General features: G+C 32.4%; 1 protein-coding gene across 1 annotated transcript; it reads left to right on the top strand.

The window, feature by feature from the left end:
* The first annotated feature begins 5,014 nt into the window (after positions 1 to 5,014).
* LOC107420289 (dihydroflavonol 4-reductase) lies at positions 5,015 to 7,936 on the top strand. The gene is made up of 6 exons (XM_016029219.4): positions 5,015 to 5,234; positions 5,337 to 5,506; positions 6,576 to 6,770; positions 6,877 to 7,036; positions 7,217 to 7,409; positions 7,529 to 7,936. The coding sequence occupies exons 1-6, from the start codon at positions 5,117 to 5,119 to the stop codon at positions 7,767 to 7,769; spliced, it is 1,077 nt and encodes a 358-aa protein (XP_015884705.1). The 5' UTR covers positions 5,015 to 5,116; the 3' UTR covers positions 7,770 to 7,936.
* The last annotated feature ends 9,703 nt before the right edge of the window (positions 7,937 to 17,639 follow it).

Genomic DNA, 17,639 nt, shown 5'->3' with positions numbered 1-17,639 from the left:
ATTTAAATGGGTTGTAATAGGTGTCTAATCGTGTCGGATTGAAATACGTTTAATAAATGGATCGTAATTGGTCAATTTCGAGTTAAACAGATCAATCCGAAAATAACACTATTAATAATCGTGTTAAACAGATTAACCCGATTATGATCCAAATCTATTTATAATAAATTCAAATCCATTTATTCCGTTTTTGAACCGTATTACCGTATCATAATCCAAATTACCACATCTAGGTGAAACGATGGGAGATTTATACTCTACTTTTAGATTAACACTATCAGGCTTCGAATGGACTAAGTTTTGGTAACCCATTTTAAGGCCTCTGCTGGGCCCATAAAAAAGTCTAGTTCTTCAAATTGGGTTGTCGGATTTTTAAACTGCACGTTGCACAGGGAAAGTAACCGACTCTTATCATATTATTACGGTGGGAAAAGAAAGGCATGGAGCGAGATATACATATTCATATTATTATTAAAGACGAAGTACTTATTTAGCTATTATTTATTTTCTTACTGTGAAAAAAAGCTACTAATTTTTCATTTAATATGGAATGATGTATAGCTAGCATAAACTCGAGCTATAGCAATTTTCAAATGCGAAACATCAGCATGCAGATGACATGACCTCGTGGTGGCAGTGGTGACATGGGCCTGATTTAATACTCGTAGAGATAATCTAAAGGGGAAAATACAAAAATGTCCATCCTCAGTCAAAATGATTAAATATTCCCATCTTTTTTTATGTTTGATAATTTTGCCCACCCTTCACTTTTTTTATCCAACAAATTATCCAAAATACATTTATTATATTATTTAAATAAACCCATAAAAAGTGGATTTGCTTTGCATCATTCATTATTATCGAACCTTATCAAAAAATTTAACATGTTTGATATATTCAGGATTTGTAGCTTTACAAATTTCTTTTATTTTGATGATTATCTTCATTTTTATTTGTAAATATTTAGAAGGAAATATGAAAAAAGAATGAGAAAAATATATTTTTTTTTAAAAAAATCATATCAATTCGAAGTTGAAAACAACATGACAATCTCTATTGAAAATGAACCCTTTACTGTGAGAACAAGGATAGGGTATAGATAAAATTAATTAAAATTACCTTATCTTTATCAGGAAAGGGCCCATCCTTGATGGGACAAGGTAATTTTACTTGATTTTGAATATACTTTGCGCTCAATTACATACCTTGTCCCATGATAGAGGCCCCCTCACCAACAGGGGCTGAATTTGTATCTCCAACCTCGGATTGATATGAGGTATACATTATCCGCATCTATATCGGGAACCCCTTTCCACAAAGGCAGGATGTACAAATTTTTTTCACAACAAAAATTCATATGTTTTGATTCAACTCAAATCACACCCACCACATCCATCAACTACCTCCTTAAGAACTTGCATTCCATCATAACCAGTTCGATCATTAATTGAAGAGCTTCTTGTGCCGTTGCCTCATTCCCACCTCAGTTAATGTCATCATTATCTATTGAAGCTTGGGCGGATAAGAAGAAACAGAAAAGGATTGATTGAAGCTTGGACGAATTGGAAGAAATAGAGAAGGATTGCAGATATGACTTAGGCTTCAAGGTGGGAAGTGTTGGATTTATGTTCTTGGAGCAAACTAATCCATGATCAGAAGTCTTGATTAATAATGGGTCGTGGGATCTCCAAACTAACTCATTAAAGGACAGAGCCTATTTAACTGATTATTAAGATACAAGAAAGAACCCATTAAATGGGCCCAAGGTGTTATGAAGCCCTAGGAAGATTAGGGTTAGCAGTATATAAATACACTGCTTATTAGCCTCCAGAAAATAAGTTTTATGTATTATTTTCTAGAGATTGAGATTTTAGTAAATAATTAAAAACACCTTAAGATAAAAACAGAAACTGTGAGTTTCAGGATTTTTTCAGATTAACTTTTTTGTTTCTTTTGTGATCAGGTGTGCCCACCTGTAAATCTATCGAATAGTTTGGAAGGTCCTGCGTATAAAGATTAGTAAAATTAATGGATAATAACATAATTTATCACATGCTTTATTCAATCTCGATCAAACTTTCGCTATATATATGATTCCAACAGAAAAAGAATTGAAATATGTCGACAAGCTTGAGAGAGAACAAATTGGAATCAACTTGTATGTAGAGGTTGAAAAAGATCGGATCATGAGGTTGAAAAAAGCATCTCCTAGAGCGTTGTTTTTTTGTTTTTTTCTTCGATTACCAAAAAGGTTCTGCTATTAAAGGAAAAAAATTAAAAGTGTATAATTGGTAATTTATTTAGTATAGAGTAAAGAAGTTGGAAGCAAAATTATTGACGTGAAAAGAATGGATTTTTTTCTTTTCTTTGGATGAGACATGGGCAATTAAATGACCAATATTTGTTACACTAAAGGCCCATTGACAAAGTTTGTGGGCTAAAGCTTCTCTGTTCTCACCGATTAATTCAGGTTTGGAAGAAGTATTCCGCGACAAATGTTAACACTATCATAAAGAAAAGATTTGGAGATAAACATTTCTGCACCATTTTTATTCATTATATGCAGTTTATTTTTAGTTAATATATATAATTTTTCTATTTGGACGGCTATCTTTATTATTAAGTTTTAGATTATTTTAAGGATTATAATTTAAAAATATATATGATATCTACATAAAGTTAATAAAATGTTAAAATTCTAAGAGCACTCATATATATATATATATATATATATATAAACTTTGTTTAAAGTAATTCAAAAGTTAATAAATAAAATTCTAATGGCGTTTTTTTTTTTTTTTTTTTTACCAATTTCTGATTTAGAATTTCTATGTATATCATGCAGTTATAAAGATCTAATAATTCTTAATTAATCATGATGAAGAAAAGTAAAAGACCAATTATATGGAGAAATCAGTATACGAAAAGTCACAGGGCAACATTTTTTAGGTTTCAAGTAGAATACTATTTTTTTGGTAAATTCTTTTTTTCTCTTTTTCGATAAGTCGGGAAAAAATATTTTAATATCAGAACTTAAACCCAAAATTTGAAAGTTATAAATAACTGTGATTGCCAACTGAACTGAACTATTCCGAATACAATACTATTTTATTTTTTGGGGGGGGTAAGTTCGATAATAATTAAAACTAGTACTTATTTGCAAAAGGCAATACCAGATAATTAGAAACAATTTTCTTCATTACAAAATGTTTATGAATTGTAAATTCGTGAATTTTCTAAGTAATTAGATTACTTAGAATACTAAGTCAATTCGTGAATTGACTTACAAAATGTTGCTTTCATACCACAAACAATTTTCCTCATTACAATATCAGATAATTAGAAAAAAAAAAAGGGACAATATTTCGTATAATTGTTAAACAACATACACACACGTGTATGTATATATGAAATGTGTCTAAATCTTTCGTGGTATGAAAGGTACAAGTCACGAACGAGTGACTAATTATATGAAGTGCAAAATACCTGATATCGATTTCCAAGAAAAAAACCGTCATATCATCAATAATTTAAATCTCTTCCAAGAGAAACATGCATTATATAGGACATGATTTCAAAGTCTCTTCCAATCACTACAATAAACATGGAAATTATATTCAATATTATATATATATATATATATATATATATATTTTTTTTATTATTATCCGTCAACATCTGTAATAATCATGTATAATGTGATGATTTATTAGCCGGTATTTATTATTAAGTTTTTGAAAATAAAACAAGGCAATGCATATGTATACCATTTGATATATGCGACCCACCACTACAAAACGGCTGCTATACTACCAGGCCTGTGAACGATGCTTGTATTTGTACAAATATCACTTGCTTTATTTGGTAAAAAAAAAAAAAAAAAAAAACCAAGAAATTACAACAAACTCTATCTATAGATATATATTTATTATTTACAATAATTTTCTCTATTTTAATGTTAAAATTTAAAATTTTCCTCTATTTGAATGTTTAAAATTTATAATTTTTCAGATGTGAATGTGGTTGGCATACTAATCCGAGTCAACCTTACTATAATAAACTACTAAATAAATGTTTTACCAAATATATATATATATATATATATATCCTTTCAAATATATATATATATATATTAAATAAATGAGAAACTAAAAAATTTTGTTTTCGTTGTGTATACTATATTTAATAAAAAATCCAAATCCTTTTTTTATTACTCTAAGCGTTTATTAAAGCAATTTTATTTTATTAATACGAAACAGCTCGGTGATAAAAATTCAGTAGTAAAAATTATTTGTTTCTATAGGCATATCGAAATTCGAATCTCCTATTCTAATATATATATGTTTTTATATATATATATATATATATATATAAATATAAAAGCATTTTTTCTTTCTTGTTTTCATTTTTTTTTTTTTTTCCTGGGGGGTTATACAGTGCTTTATGGTGTTGACTATCTTCCAATTTCCGATCCTTTTTTTTCTCTGCTAGCTCCACCGAACAAAATTTTTCAATGGTCCGCTTAATACATCTACCTAACTATTTCATAAGCAGTGGATTACCGTGCCTACCAAATTCAAGGAGGGATGTTTGGATCCCTTTACAATATGCCATGTAGTTTTGGCACCATAACCTTGTCTATTAAGTGATTTACTTCATGATCAGTACGGTGAAGAAAATTTAGTCCAATAATAATTTAAATCTTTTGACATTAATTTCACATTCCAAATGTGAAGAAAAATGCTTGCTTAAATTATGTCTGAGCATGCAACAAATTTGGTGTCTGTATTTTTCAATTTTATTTAGAAACTTCCTCTTCTGAAAATCAGATTGAGATTGACTTGGAAGTTTGACTCAAGTGAAGCGTGCAGCTATCACCTACCAGCCACGTGCAAACCGTTAGGTAGTCACGTTATGGAAGGCTTGAGGGTTTAAGCTAAAATGCGCATGTGAGGTGTGTTAGGTCAAGGCTCATATTATTATAATCTTATAATATAAAGTATTTATAGTCAGACATTTCAGTAAGAACGGCCTTGCCAGCAAATTAAACCTTCTTTTTTAGTACTGTTTTCCGGTTAATAATTCCATCTTTTGTAAGAGAAACTGAAAACAGCAAATGGGTTCTGAGTCTGAGACAGTGTGTGTCACTGGTGCCGCTGGTTTTATCGGATCATGGCTCGTCATGAGGCTTCTAGAGCGCGGTTACAGAGTCCGAGCCACCGTGCGTGACCCTGGTCCGGCTCTCAAATTATTTCTTTTTAAATTTTTTTGTTTGTATTTTGTTAATTAATATTTGTGTGTGTGTTTGTGAAATTTAACTTTATAATTTGGTACAGCGAACATGAAGAAGGTGAAGCATCTATTGGAATTGCCAAAGGCTCAGACCCACCTGACACTGTGGAAGGCTGATCTGGCTGAGGAGGGAAGCTTTGACGAAGCTATTAAAGGATGCACCGGAGTGTTCCATGTGGCCACACCCATGGATTTCGAGTCCAAGGATCCTGAGGTAACTTAAAATAGTTTATAGTATAGATGCAAATATAGTGTGAATTGATTATGAGTTAGACGACGTACGCTCAAACTCATTTGCAATTCTAATATGACTTACTAGCTGGCCATTAGTCATGCAATCAAACCATAAAAGGAAAATCTTAAAAACTTTTATGTACTTTTGTTGTTCAGTAGAGAGGTGGTGATCGGAATTTTAATGGGTATCGGAGAGTGGGTCAAGCAGATCACCGGAGCTTTCAAAGTAAAAAGGAAAACAAAAAAAGAAAAAAGAAAAAAAGAACAAATTAGGTGAAGGTGAGTAGAAAATATGTCGTAGTCTGTGATTTCATTCTGATATTAGGCTGCTTTTCTTGGTATAAATTATTCGAATTGTGGGACCCAATGTTGACCGTCTTTCTTGCCTAAGAAAACGATAACCAATAATACAAAGTTGGGAAAGCATCATAATGCCACAATTCCGCGTAATGCTGATTAAGAAATATAATAAAAAAATTTATTTGGAAATATAAAAATGACAAAGAGACAAGAATACTAAGAGAATAGGTAAAATGGAGCCAAGGACTCTTTATTTGCTAATGTTTTGATGGACCACTCCACCAGGATTCCAAAACAATCCATTTTATTATGTGTCAAGTCTTATTTTGAAAAGATATATATTTATTTTCCAACTAAAATTTATGGAATTAGTATCTGACACACTCAATCAAAATCTTAGATCCCGTATAATAATAAATTTATTTTTTTAAATTATATATAGTTTATTTATTTTAATAATTTATTATATTAATTGATAGTGATTAGATATTCTATTAATTATATATATAAAAAAATTTAAAAATGAAACACAATTTAAAATATTGTTAATTTTTAATTTTTAATTTTTTTAATTAATTAATATGTTTAATAAATTTTAATTATTATTAATTAATATTAACGAACTAGTAATCAATTATATATATTTAAAAAAAATAAAAATAAAAAAGAAATTTATTATCAAACTAGCTTTTAAATTTGGCACAGTTAAGTTGAACGAGGGATTACCAAATTCCTTAATTGGTTGGCAGAACGAAGTAATAAAGCCAACAATAGCAGGGTTGTTGAGCATCATGAAAGCCTGTGTTGATGCAAAGACCGTAAGAAGGCTAGTGTTTACATCATCAGCAGGAACCATTGACGTTGAAGAGCAAACAAAGCCAGTGTACGATGAAACCTGCTGGAGCGACGTTGAATTTTGCCGCAACAAAAAGATGACTGGATGGGTATGTATATATGTCATTTCACCAAAAAGACCTTAGAACAATAATATTTTATCAATTGGTCAGGTATAATTAATATTTGTGGATTTGCATTGTGTTTAATTTATAGATGTACTTCGTTTCCAAGACTCTAGCTGAAAAAGCTGCATGGGAATTTGCCAAGGAACACAACCTTGATTTCGTTAGTGTTATTCCACCTTTAGTTGTTGGTCCATTTCTCATGTCATCCATGCCACCCAGCCTCATTACCGGTCTTTCACCCATTACTGGTACTTTATTATTATTATTATTATTATTTTTCCAATGCCAATTTTTTCTATTTCAATTAGTATATATTATATATCGTTTCGGAGTAAGATGAAATTTTCAAATTTATTTCCACTAAAATTTAAATTCCGCTCGCCTTTTTCTTTTTTTTTTTAATGTGTATATATATATATATATAACAGGAAATAAAGATCATTATGGGATCATAAAGCAAGGTCAATTTGTTCACTTGGATGATCTCTGCAATGCTCATATTTATGTGTATGAGAATCCTAAAGCTGAGGGTCGCTACCTTGCATCTCAGTGCGATGCCACTATCTACGAAATTGCCAAATTGCTAAGGGAAAAGTACCCTGAGTACAATGTTCCCACAAAGTAATTAAAATCCCTCCTCTTCAAGATTTCTCGTTGAATTCAATTTAATATATAATAATATCATAAATGGGATTTATTAATTAATTTAGCAAACATTTTTTGGTTTAATTAATTTTCAGGTTCGAAGGCATAGACGAAAACATAGAGAAGGTACATTTCTCTTCGAAGAAGCTGACGGACTTGGGGTTTGAATTCAAGTATACGTTAGAGGACATGTTCACAGGAGCTGTCGAAGCATGCCGTGCAAAGGGGTTGCTTCCGGTTCCTGGTACCGATGTCAAACCCAACGATTCCCCAAAAATAGAAGTCAAAGCCAACGATTCGGCAGAAAAAGAAGTCAAAGCTAACGATTCCAACTAAAGGGGGAAAAAAAAAAAAAAAAAAGAATAGTCTGTCGTTTTGAGAATTGAGATCAGTTTCTTCGGTTTCCTTCCATCTTTATGTTTAAAATTAAAAAAAAAAAAAGAGTGTTTTAATTTTATGGGGTTTAAGTTTATCTTAATAATATTCGTAAACTTCAGGTTTAATGAATGCATAGCTTGTCTTCCACTGAATGGGCGTTAGTAATCCATGTTTTGGTTTGTGCTATTGGGCCTTGTCAGGCTGAGTCGATGTTATGCTTTGAATACTTTGCATTGCGGGCCCAAAAACTAAAACTGCTAGTACGTAACGCTTACGGGCATCAGAACACCTGAGTCTAAACACAGCTAAAGAAATCTTTTTCTTTTTCTTTTTTTTTTTAATGATATATATATATATATATATATATACAGTCCGTTTATTTATAGTGCGGACTGTCCTCATACGAATAATATTGGTAACGGTTTTTCATAGTATTGATGATGATTTTCTAAAAAACCATCGTTAATACTATGAAAAACCGTCACTAATACTGTGATCATCAGGCAGACCATCCTCACCATAGAATTTCCATCTATATATATATATATATATATATTGCCTATAACATTTAAGCGCCACGTGAAATTTAAAAAAGATAACATATATTATTCGATGTTCATGAATTAAAACATTAATAAGCATTTGTTTTCCACTCAAAGTCACTCCAATTCGAACTCGAAGATAAAAAGATACCATATATTGTTCTATATTTGTGAATTAGAGTATTAATAGGTATTTCATTTCCAACAAAAGTCACTCCAATTCAAATTCTATCCCTGAGCAGGTAAAATTATTAGGATTGCAATCTACTACCAACTCAATTAGTACTTTGTTGGTAAAATTTTAATTTTTGTATGTTGTCAATTTTGTTCACCAAAATATATTCTCTTATATTATTCTAATATACAATTTTTTTTTAACAAATTAAATTAAAATAATAAATTATATCAAAATTTTATAAAAAGTAGTTCAATACAATATAAATGTGAAAGAAAGAAAAAATGCAACTTAATTTGAGTATCCGAAAAAAAAAAAAAAAAACAAAAGAATTGTCACTTGCCTCTCAAAAATGGAATCCTCTCAAATTTATTAGAAAAACAAAAACAAACATTAAGTTCGATACAATATCATAGAGTTACAAAGGGGCCGCCCTGACCATGGGCCTAGTATGCAAGATTCCCAATTGATCAGGCCCCAAATATTTTATATGTTTTTTATTTTTTTATATATTTAAAATAGTTTCAAAAATTGGGTTTTTTCGAAAAATAGTCATTCCGTAAATGGTTTTTTAAAAAATAATAATTTTTTTTTATAAAAAATTTAGTCATCTTGGGATAAAAATACTCTTGACAAAATTGAAAATTACGCAATATGTTTTTTTTATCCTTTCCTTCTTACTCTACACAGCCATTCATGTTTTGTACAAGGGTTTCTCTAACAGGCCACAAACACTCTTTGCATCTCATCTCCTCTCACTTTCATTTTCTTGTATTTTCTCATATCTGAAACTAAACTCAGGTAAAATTTTTATCTTTTTTCTTATTAGATGAAACTGAGGAAATATGTGTTTTTTTCTCTTTTTTCTTATATTTTTTGTTAGATTTGGAATTTTTAAGCTTTTTATTTAATATAGGTATGTAAGAAATTAATTTATGAGCTGTTATATGCGAGTTTAAAGATACTTAAGTGGCATATGGTTTGAAAATGGGAGAAAATTTGTGTAAAACTAAAAAATTGCGAAAAACAGTAAAAAAAGGAGGAAATTTGGCGAAAAAGATGAACTTCTGCCATTTTCCTCCAGTTTGTCAGTTTTCGCAAGTTTTTCACTAATTTTTCGCCAGTTTTCCGCCAGTAGAAAAAAACTATATTTGGCCAAAAAAAAAAAAAAACAGAATCAACTTTTTTAATGCAGTTAATATGTTTGTTTACTATTATTCAAATTTTTATATATTTATTGATTTAGTTTAACGTTATTCATTTAATTTTATAGTAAAATGGAAGATGATGATATTGTAATTGCGGTTTTATACAATGGAATATTGGTACAAAATGATGGTGGTAATTGAGAATATCGAAATGGTAAAAATATAATGGTTTCCGTCGGCAAGAGATATACAAAATCAGAGTTAGAGGATGAGATTTTCAATTCTATTGAGATAGATAGAAATGAATATTTACTAAAGTTAAAATGGATATATGAACGATGTGCAGAAAAGTTGGATCCTACAGAAATACGCTGTGATAGAGATGTGAAATGCTTTCTTCAAGAAGTGAGCAATGGAGGGATGACAATGATACGACCTCCATTGTATGTTGAGGTGATTTCAAAGTTGAACATGTATCTAGAAATGTTCATCAAACAGCCTTTGCTTCGGATAGTGGGAGTAATCTTCATTCTTTTTCTTATCCTCCAATTGGCATTCGTCTACCATAAGTTTCCGGTACTGAACCTATTCAGGCTACATCTCAAGAAATTATGGTTCAAGAAAATCAGTTTAGAGATCAAGTTGATGTTCGTGGGGCCTGGACATCATTTAACATCCACGAAGGAGTTGATGTTGGAGGTGATAATGCTGAACGATTTCCTAACGATGAGGAGTATGAGCAGTTGCATAATATTGATCATGATGAGAATTACAATGCAGTAGGGGATGATGTTGATCATAATGATGTAGATTTTGATCATGAGTTGCCGGACAATGATAATGATATGTATCCTGAAATAACAATGAAGGAGTTGATGATGTTAGGGTTCATTGTGCTACAAGTGACCACATATCATCGAGCAACAGAAGTGGTTCTACGACCATATTTTCATCAAAGTTCACTGGCTGTGAGAGCATAGTAGTTGGACAATTATTTCGCAACAAACATGACTTACAGAATAAACTGAGTATCTATTGCATGCGTGAAAATAAGGAGTTTAAGGTGACATGGTTAACTACACAACGGTATGAGGTTGTATGGCTGGAAAATACTTGTAAATGGCGACTACGTGCAACCACATTTAAAAATGGAGAAATATTTGTTGTGAGAATTTTTGATAATGTACACAGTTGCTCGTTAGATATCGTGCATTGAGAACATAAGCAGGTCAATAGCCGGATTATCGGGCAATGTATCAAATCTAAATATGAAAGTATTGCACGTGTTTATAAACCCAAAGAAATTCAACATGATTTTTTGTAGAAATATAGGGTGAATATAAGCTACAACAAAGCATGGAGAAGTAAAAAGTATGCACTTAACAGTGCTAGGGGATCTCTAGAGGAGAATTTTGCTAAGTTGCCTGCCTACTGTTATGAGTTAGTGTCGAAGAACCCTGAGACTTTTACACGTTTCAAAACAGACAATAATAAAAATTTTGTATATTTCTTTATGGCAATTGGAGCAAGCATTAGGGGATTTATATCCCACATAAGACCCGTGTTGGCTGTTGATGTGACTACATTGAAAGGGAAATACAAAGGGTATATGTATATTGCATCGGGCATGGATGGCAATAAGCAAATATATCATTTGGATTTCGGCAGTGAAGATGGAGAGAACAAGCAAGCATATACATGTTTTTTCCAAAACCTCAAGGATGCCATTGGATACTTCCCGAATTTGGTGTTTGTGAGTGATAGACACCCCGCTATTGAAAAGGCATTACGCAAAGTTTTTCCCAATGTATACCATGCGCTATGCACGTACCATATAAGCAGAAATATTAAAGTAAATGGACTTGCGAAAGATGAAACAATAATACAATGTTTCATGCTCGTAGCTACACCATATTTGGTTGAAGATTTGGAGTTTTATATGGGATAAATTGAGACAAAAAATAGTAGGACTGCCCAGTACATTTGATCATGTGACCCTACAAGGTGGGCACGTTCACTTTCTCCATGTATAAGGTGCACTATCATGACCACCAATATTGCAGAAAGCTTGAATGGTATTTTGTTAAATTTTAGAGAGATGCCAATAGTAGCATTAATTAAGCACATACGGGATTTACTGCAAATGTGGTTTTATGAGCGACGTATTGCAAGTGCAAAATTGATGAAGCCTGTGACTGACCATATGGAAGAGCAACTCAAACTACGAAATTTGGAGTCCATCGGACTACGTGTGAAAGCCATTAATATGCATGAATTTCTTGTGGAAGATGGGAGTTCGAAGGGTACAGTTAATCTCCAATAAAAAACATGCTCATGCAAAGTCTTCGATCTTGATCAATATCCTTGTGATCATTGTATTATCGCTTGCAGAGATTGCAAAATTGCTCCTTATGGCGTGTGTTCTCATTACTACACCGCGGATGCATATCATGCAATTTATGTTGAGTCAATTTACCCTGTGTTAGATGAAAAATAGTGGCATGCCCCGGATGACATGGCAAGTCGTATAGTTCTTCCACCAAGATGGACACGTAGGCGAGCCGATAGGCTGAGGATGCAACACATATCATCCGAAGGTGAAGATATTATTGGACGTAAATGTAGCCGATGCGGTGGTATTGGACATTATAAGCAAAGATGTACGAATCCATTGTTTTATGCTTCGAATTAGAAAGTTTTAATTTAGTGTTATGGTTTAATATGTTTTGATAATTATTTCATATCTTGGATATTATATTTTCTACTTGATGGTGGAAGATTTATTAGCAATCTTTTTTTTTTTGAATTTAATCCCAAATGAAAAGAGGCTTTCTGGAGTTGATTTTAAATCTTTAGTTTACATCTCATTTTATGAAATGTCCAAATGATTTTGAAAAGAAAAACAAATATGTATCATTTTTTTCTTTTCTTTAAAATGGTTATTGATTTTAAATGTCAATACTTTTTTTGTTAAATCCATCTTCATCTTATATAATATTTGTCTACACTTTCAATTTTTTTACTCCACTATTAAATTAAATAATCTATTAGAAATTGATTTTCTAAGTGGAGGAAATTAGTTTCTGATAGGAGAAAAAATTATTCAACGATTTCTGCTTGGAGGAAATTTTTTCCAACAAGAGGAAATTGATTTCCGCTTGAAGGAAAAATTTTCCAACCAGAGAAAAACAATTTCCACTTGGAGGAAAAATTTTCTGTATAGCGGAAAATTATCCAGATGGGATTTCCGACTGGAGGAAAAGTTTTCCGCCTAGAGGAAATATTTTCCGACAAGCGGAAAATTTTTTAGAATCTGCAATTGAGCTCGTAAGACGTTTGTACATAATGGAATTCTAATAAATAAACATGACACATTTTCTATAAGGTCAATTAGTTATCCTTACATCAATAACACATCATTATCTTTGTTAAATGAACATTATAAGCCACCATTATCTTTACAATTAAAAGTCTAATATAATAAAGAATATGCATCTATATTGTAAGCCAGCTCATATACTTAGTTTTTTGTTGTAAGCCTTATATGCATACTTCCTCCTAAAGAACTCTATGTCATCTTGTGTGAATGTCATTGGTCATCTAGCATGTAAAAACTCGATGGTCTTGAGTGTAAACATGCCACAATCACCACTACAAGAAAACAATTATTATAATATATATTAGTATTATTAGAACCATATTCAATAGTTAATATTTATTCAACAAATATGTACGTATTAAGGGGCTTTACCCGTTACTTTGCTGAGGAAAATTTTATGCCACTTTACATGTAAACTCATCAACGGAGTCTACAAGATCCATCCGCTGCTCATAAAAGGATGCAGACTGCAGTAAATAAGGTAACATAATGCATAATTTCTGGAAATAAATTTCTCTCCTATTTCAGTTGCCAGCCTTATCTGAGTCATATACAGTCATACGACACTTTTTCAAGTCCACGTGCCCTAGAATTAACAACTGTCAATTTGGACATGTATATTGTACATGATTTACGCATTTCCATGGCTTCGACTCCTTCATTCGAATCCCTAATACATATTCTTGCATTGCATATGAGAATTGGAAATTAGATGGATTGGCGAGAAACTTTCCATAACACTGCTCAATGTATACCTACAACAAAATAAATTATTAGTTACCCAAAATCACAATAGCCACATATAGGATATCTAGCCTTTAAAACTTCTTTACTTACCCAAAATCCTCCATCTATCACCTCAAAACTAGGATAAAGAACATCAGGGAATCGATTGGCACGTACACGAAATAAGTAAGGCAGGACTTTCATATGCTGCATTGAAAGATGAGTTAATTTTAAATTACATCCATGCAGTTGAACGACTATCTATGGAATTTATCAAATTATAAAATAAAAATCTTGATCGTAAAATACTTACATCGTGAGTCAGCCACCTCTCACTGGTTATAAGCAACTGGAAAAAGTCTTTACCCATAGACAAAATGTTCATATCAACCTTTGCTACCCAATCGAACTTCATAAATTGGTCAAAATTTTTTACAAGTCGAGTGGGTACTGGTTTGTATGGTCGAATTTCAAAGTAGAAAATGCACCGGGTAAAGTGCGCTGTAGTTTTTTCCACAAGCCTCCAACACTGTAAGGAGTTGTAATAGCTGCTGTTGCCTTCCTATCCCGCCTCCTAATATCTATACTTTGCTTAGCAGCTGCTACCTTTCTTGCACGTCTCCCGGTCGGAAACTTTGATGGAGACACTTTCTCGATAATCTTAACACTTGGTCCTGCATCGTCTACAATGGATGGACGTGACTGTCTATCAACGGGGGTTGCATCGGGACCAAACTCTTCTTTATTTTCATCCCCTTCAATGTTCGCTTCCATCCCATCTCCTAAACCGTCAGCACCAACTCCCACTCTTTGGTGCTTCATTAACTTATCAAGCTTGGTCTCCAAACTTGCAAACTCTCTAAGCATGGTGATTCTTAAATCCTTAAAGTCTTGCCGTACATTAGCCACTTCACCTTCAAGGATAGTTAATCTCTCTCTCAAAGGTACCTAAAAGAAACAATAATGATTAGTGCTTGAAATAATAAAAAAGATAAACATTCATAATATTTATTTAAACTTCATAATGGGATGGAGTCGTTGGAGGTTGGGATGGAGTCGATGGTTTAACATGAACATGAGCAGCAACTCCTGCAATCAATGATGAAGGCTGGTCTGTCGGCTTATCTCCCAATCGCCGCCTCCCTCCTTTACCCTTACTTTCCACAGACGCCTGTTTTCATTTCTTTCTTCTTCACTACTTGTAAGTGGAACACCTTCATCTTTTTCACCATGACTTCCCTGTGGTGGCTTGTCTCAGACAGCAGGTGCAACACTGTATGGAGTAGTGTCATGATGTACATACCATGTAATTTTGCTAGTATATGCACGCTCAAATTCAGTTACATTCATTAAGTCATGAACGGGATACTGCAAAAGACAAAAGGGATTATCATCAAGTGATTATTAAGTACTAACTGCAAAAGTCTATAAATAATATTACTATGTTGGAATGTATATTTATGTATATATATATATATATATATATGTACATATAAGTGGAAGAACTCATATACTTACATCACGATGATTGAAGAGTTCAGTGGCCTTCTCAAATCTTGGCACTTATGAAATATGCCAATTGAGAATTCGAGGGAATGCCATGTCCGGCAACTTCTTTCCAAATGCTTGATCTAACGAAGGAATTGTCTCAAAACCCCAAATCTGTCAAACAATAAATTAATAATGAATAAGTAAAGAAATACACACCATAAATACAAGTGTAACAAACTCTAAACAATAGTGTAATAAACTTACCATGAAAGCCAAAGGAAACCCACAAACACTATAACTCTTTGATTTATTTAAAGCCATGGACTCTCTATGCTCAAAAGCACTCTTCAACGATCTAATGGTGGTGGTATATGATAAAGTATCCCATGGATAGTTATTGAAGTACTCTAAATCGTCCACCATTTCCAAGTGATTATGGGGTGCGGTGGCCATGCTTTCTTTGCCTAGAAGAACTATCTCTATGAAATATAATAAAGCCAACTCCAATCTATCATCGTCGGCTTCATCATCGTCTTGATACTGTGCAGTCATGAAAGCTTCGGTTATCTTCGAGTTAGTGACCTTTCGTTTTCTACCAAAATATGTGTCACTAATACGAGTAGAGATGTTAACCCGCCTATTGGGTTTGTAACCAAACTGTAGACCTGTAATTATAGTGAAGTCTCTCCTCGTAAATCTAGCACCACGCCCTTCAAAATCAAATACCATAGAATCCTTGTTGTCGCAAACATACTGCCTATACAGCATGGTCTTGACGATGTGGCCACTAAATTGTATCTCGTTGGCTTTCAAAAAGTGGCCAAAAAAGCTATCCTCGAACTTCTTTATTTGGGCTGGAGTCATCTTGAACTTAATATCCGACATGGCTTTCCAGAAGTTCGATCTACAATTAACCTTTATCTTCGATATCTCCGAGTCCCAAAACCTTTGTTGGTAATCTGAATCCATTTATTTGCAAAGCATAACATATGGAGGAAACATTTTTTCTGATATGAGGAAAACCTGGAGAAAAATTTTTCCGCTTGGAGGAAAAAGTTTTCCGCCAAGCGGAAAATTTTTCAAAACCTAAATGACATACACCTAACGGGATTTGTGCAAAATTGTGATGAAAATGGCTAAAGAATCTTTTCGAACCAGTGCATATGTGGATTTCCTGCATCTATATATAAACGCTGGTTTATCAAGAAACCATTAAAAGAACGCCCAATAATTTATTGGGTACTGTACGAAGAATTTGTGTATTCGTTTATTAGTGTACACTATACATTAGGCAACAAACCAACCATGGGCATATGACATTGCTTCCTAATGAAAACCTATGGTTCTAACACATATATTATGGTTTCACATTCAAATCTCCCATTAAATTCAAACAAAAACACAACTTCATAATAGTTTTAATTTCACATTTCACATTCTAACCATGCAACACAAACATTTCTGTCATACCAAATAACACAATATTATAAGCATAGCTCATAATGACAAAGGTTCGAAATTGAGCAATTTATAAAGAGATGACTTATCATCTCTAAAATAATCCATCATGGAAATTATCAACAATTCTGAAAAACCATTCAATACAGCATAAATAAAGGTTCTCAGATTAGTTCGTTACATTAAAGCAAAATTAGTTTGCAACATTTTTCTGTTTTGTTCAGAGAAGCAATTTACATTAATGGGGGACAAACCGCCACCAATGCTTCTCTCACTACAAAAAAAAAGGGAATTACCGACTATGCTATCAGTGACGAAAAAGTAATGGTCACTGAATGAATAAAACAACGACCGATATTTAGTCGCAGAAACGATAGTAAGAGAAACGTGTAGAATTTTGGTTGACCTGTTATGGTGACCAGAAATTTGGTCACAAATATAAATTTTCACTGACCAAAAACTATTTGGTAGTTAAAAAGGCAGGACGGGAAGCTTTCCCACCTTTTTTTTTGGCGAGAACATGAAGTTTCAACAACCAACCACTGTTGGTCACTAAAAGTATTTATAAAGGAAATTATTCAACCAATATATTAATCACTAATAATATAAGTTAAAATTTTTTTTTTAAGGAAAAATAGCAAATAATGTTAGCATAAGGCATTCCACGACCAAATTATTTTGGGTGGTCAAATGTTATATTTGTGACGAAAATATTGGTCACTAAATAGAATTTAAAATAATAAAATGTAAAAAAAAAAGTTTATAATAGGTTTAGTTTAATGCCGTCAGCGACCAACTATGTTTGGTGAGTAAATGCAAGGGCGGGAAACCATCCACATGCTTTTTCATTTTGGTGGGAAGTGAGAACCTTGACTAAATGTAAGAAAAAGAAACATGAAATTCGTAATT

This window comes from Ziziphus jujuba, chromosome 5 (genome assembly GCF_031755915.1).
Source record: "Ziziphus jujuba cultivar Dongzao chromosome 5, ASM3175591v1".
In the NCBI taxonomy this organism is placed as follows: domain Eukaryota; kingdom Viridiplantae; phylum Streptophyta; class Magnoliopsida; order Rosales; family Rhamnaceae; genus Ziziphus; species Ziziphus jujuba.
Note: the sequence above shows the minus strand (reverse complement) of the source record. Positions and strands in the feature narration are given on the sequence as shown.

Bases quoted from the DNA above. Each gene is read 5' to 3' on its own strand.
- LOC107420289 (XM_016029219.4), top strand. From the start codon at position 5,117: ATGGGTTCTGAGTCTGAGACAGTGTGTGTCACTGGTGCCGCTGGTTTT. The intron at 5,507-6,575 runs GTAACTTAAAAT...ATTGGTTGGCAG, and splicing joins TCGAGTCCAAGGATCCTGAG to AACGAAGTAATAAAGCCAAC. The intron at 7,037-7,216 runs GTACTTTATTAT...TATATATAACAG, and splicing joins CGGTCTTTCACCCATTACTG to GAAATAAAGATCATTATGGG.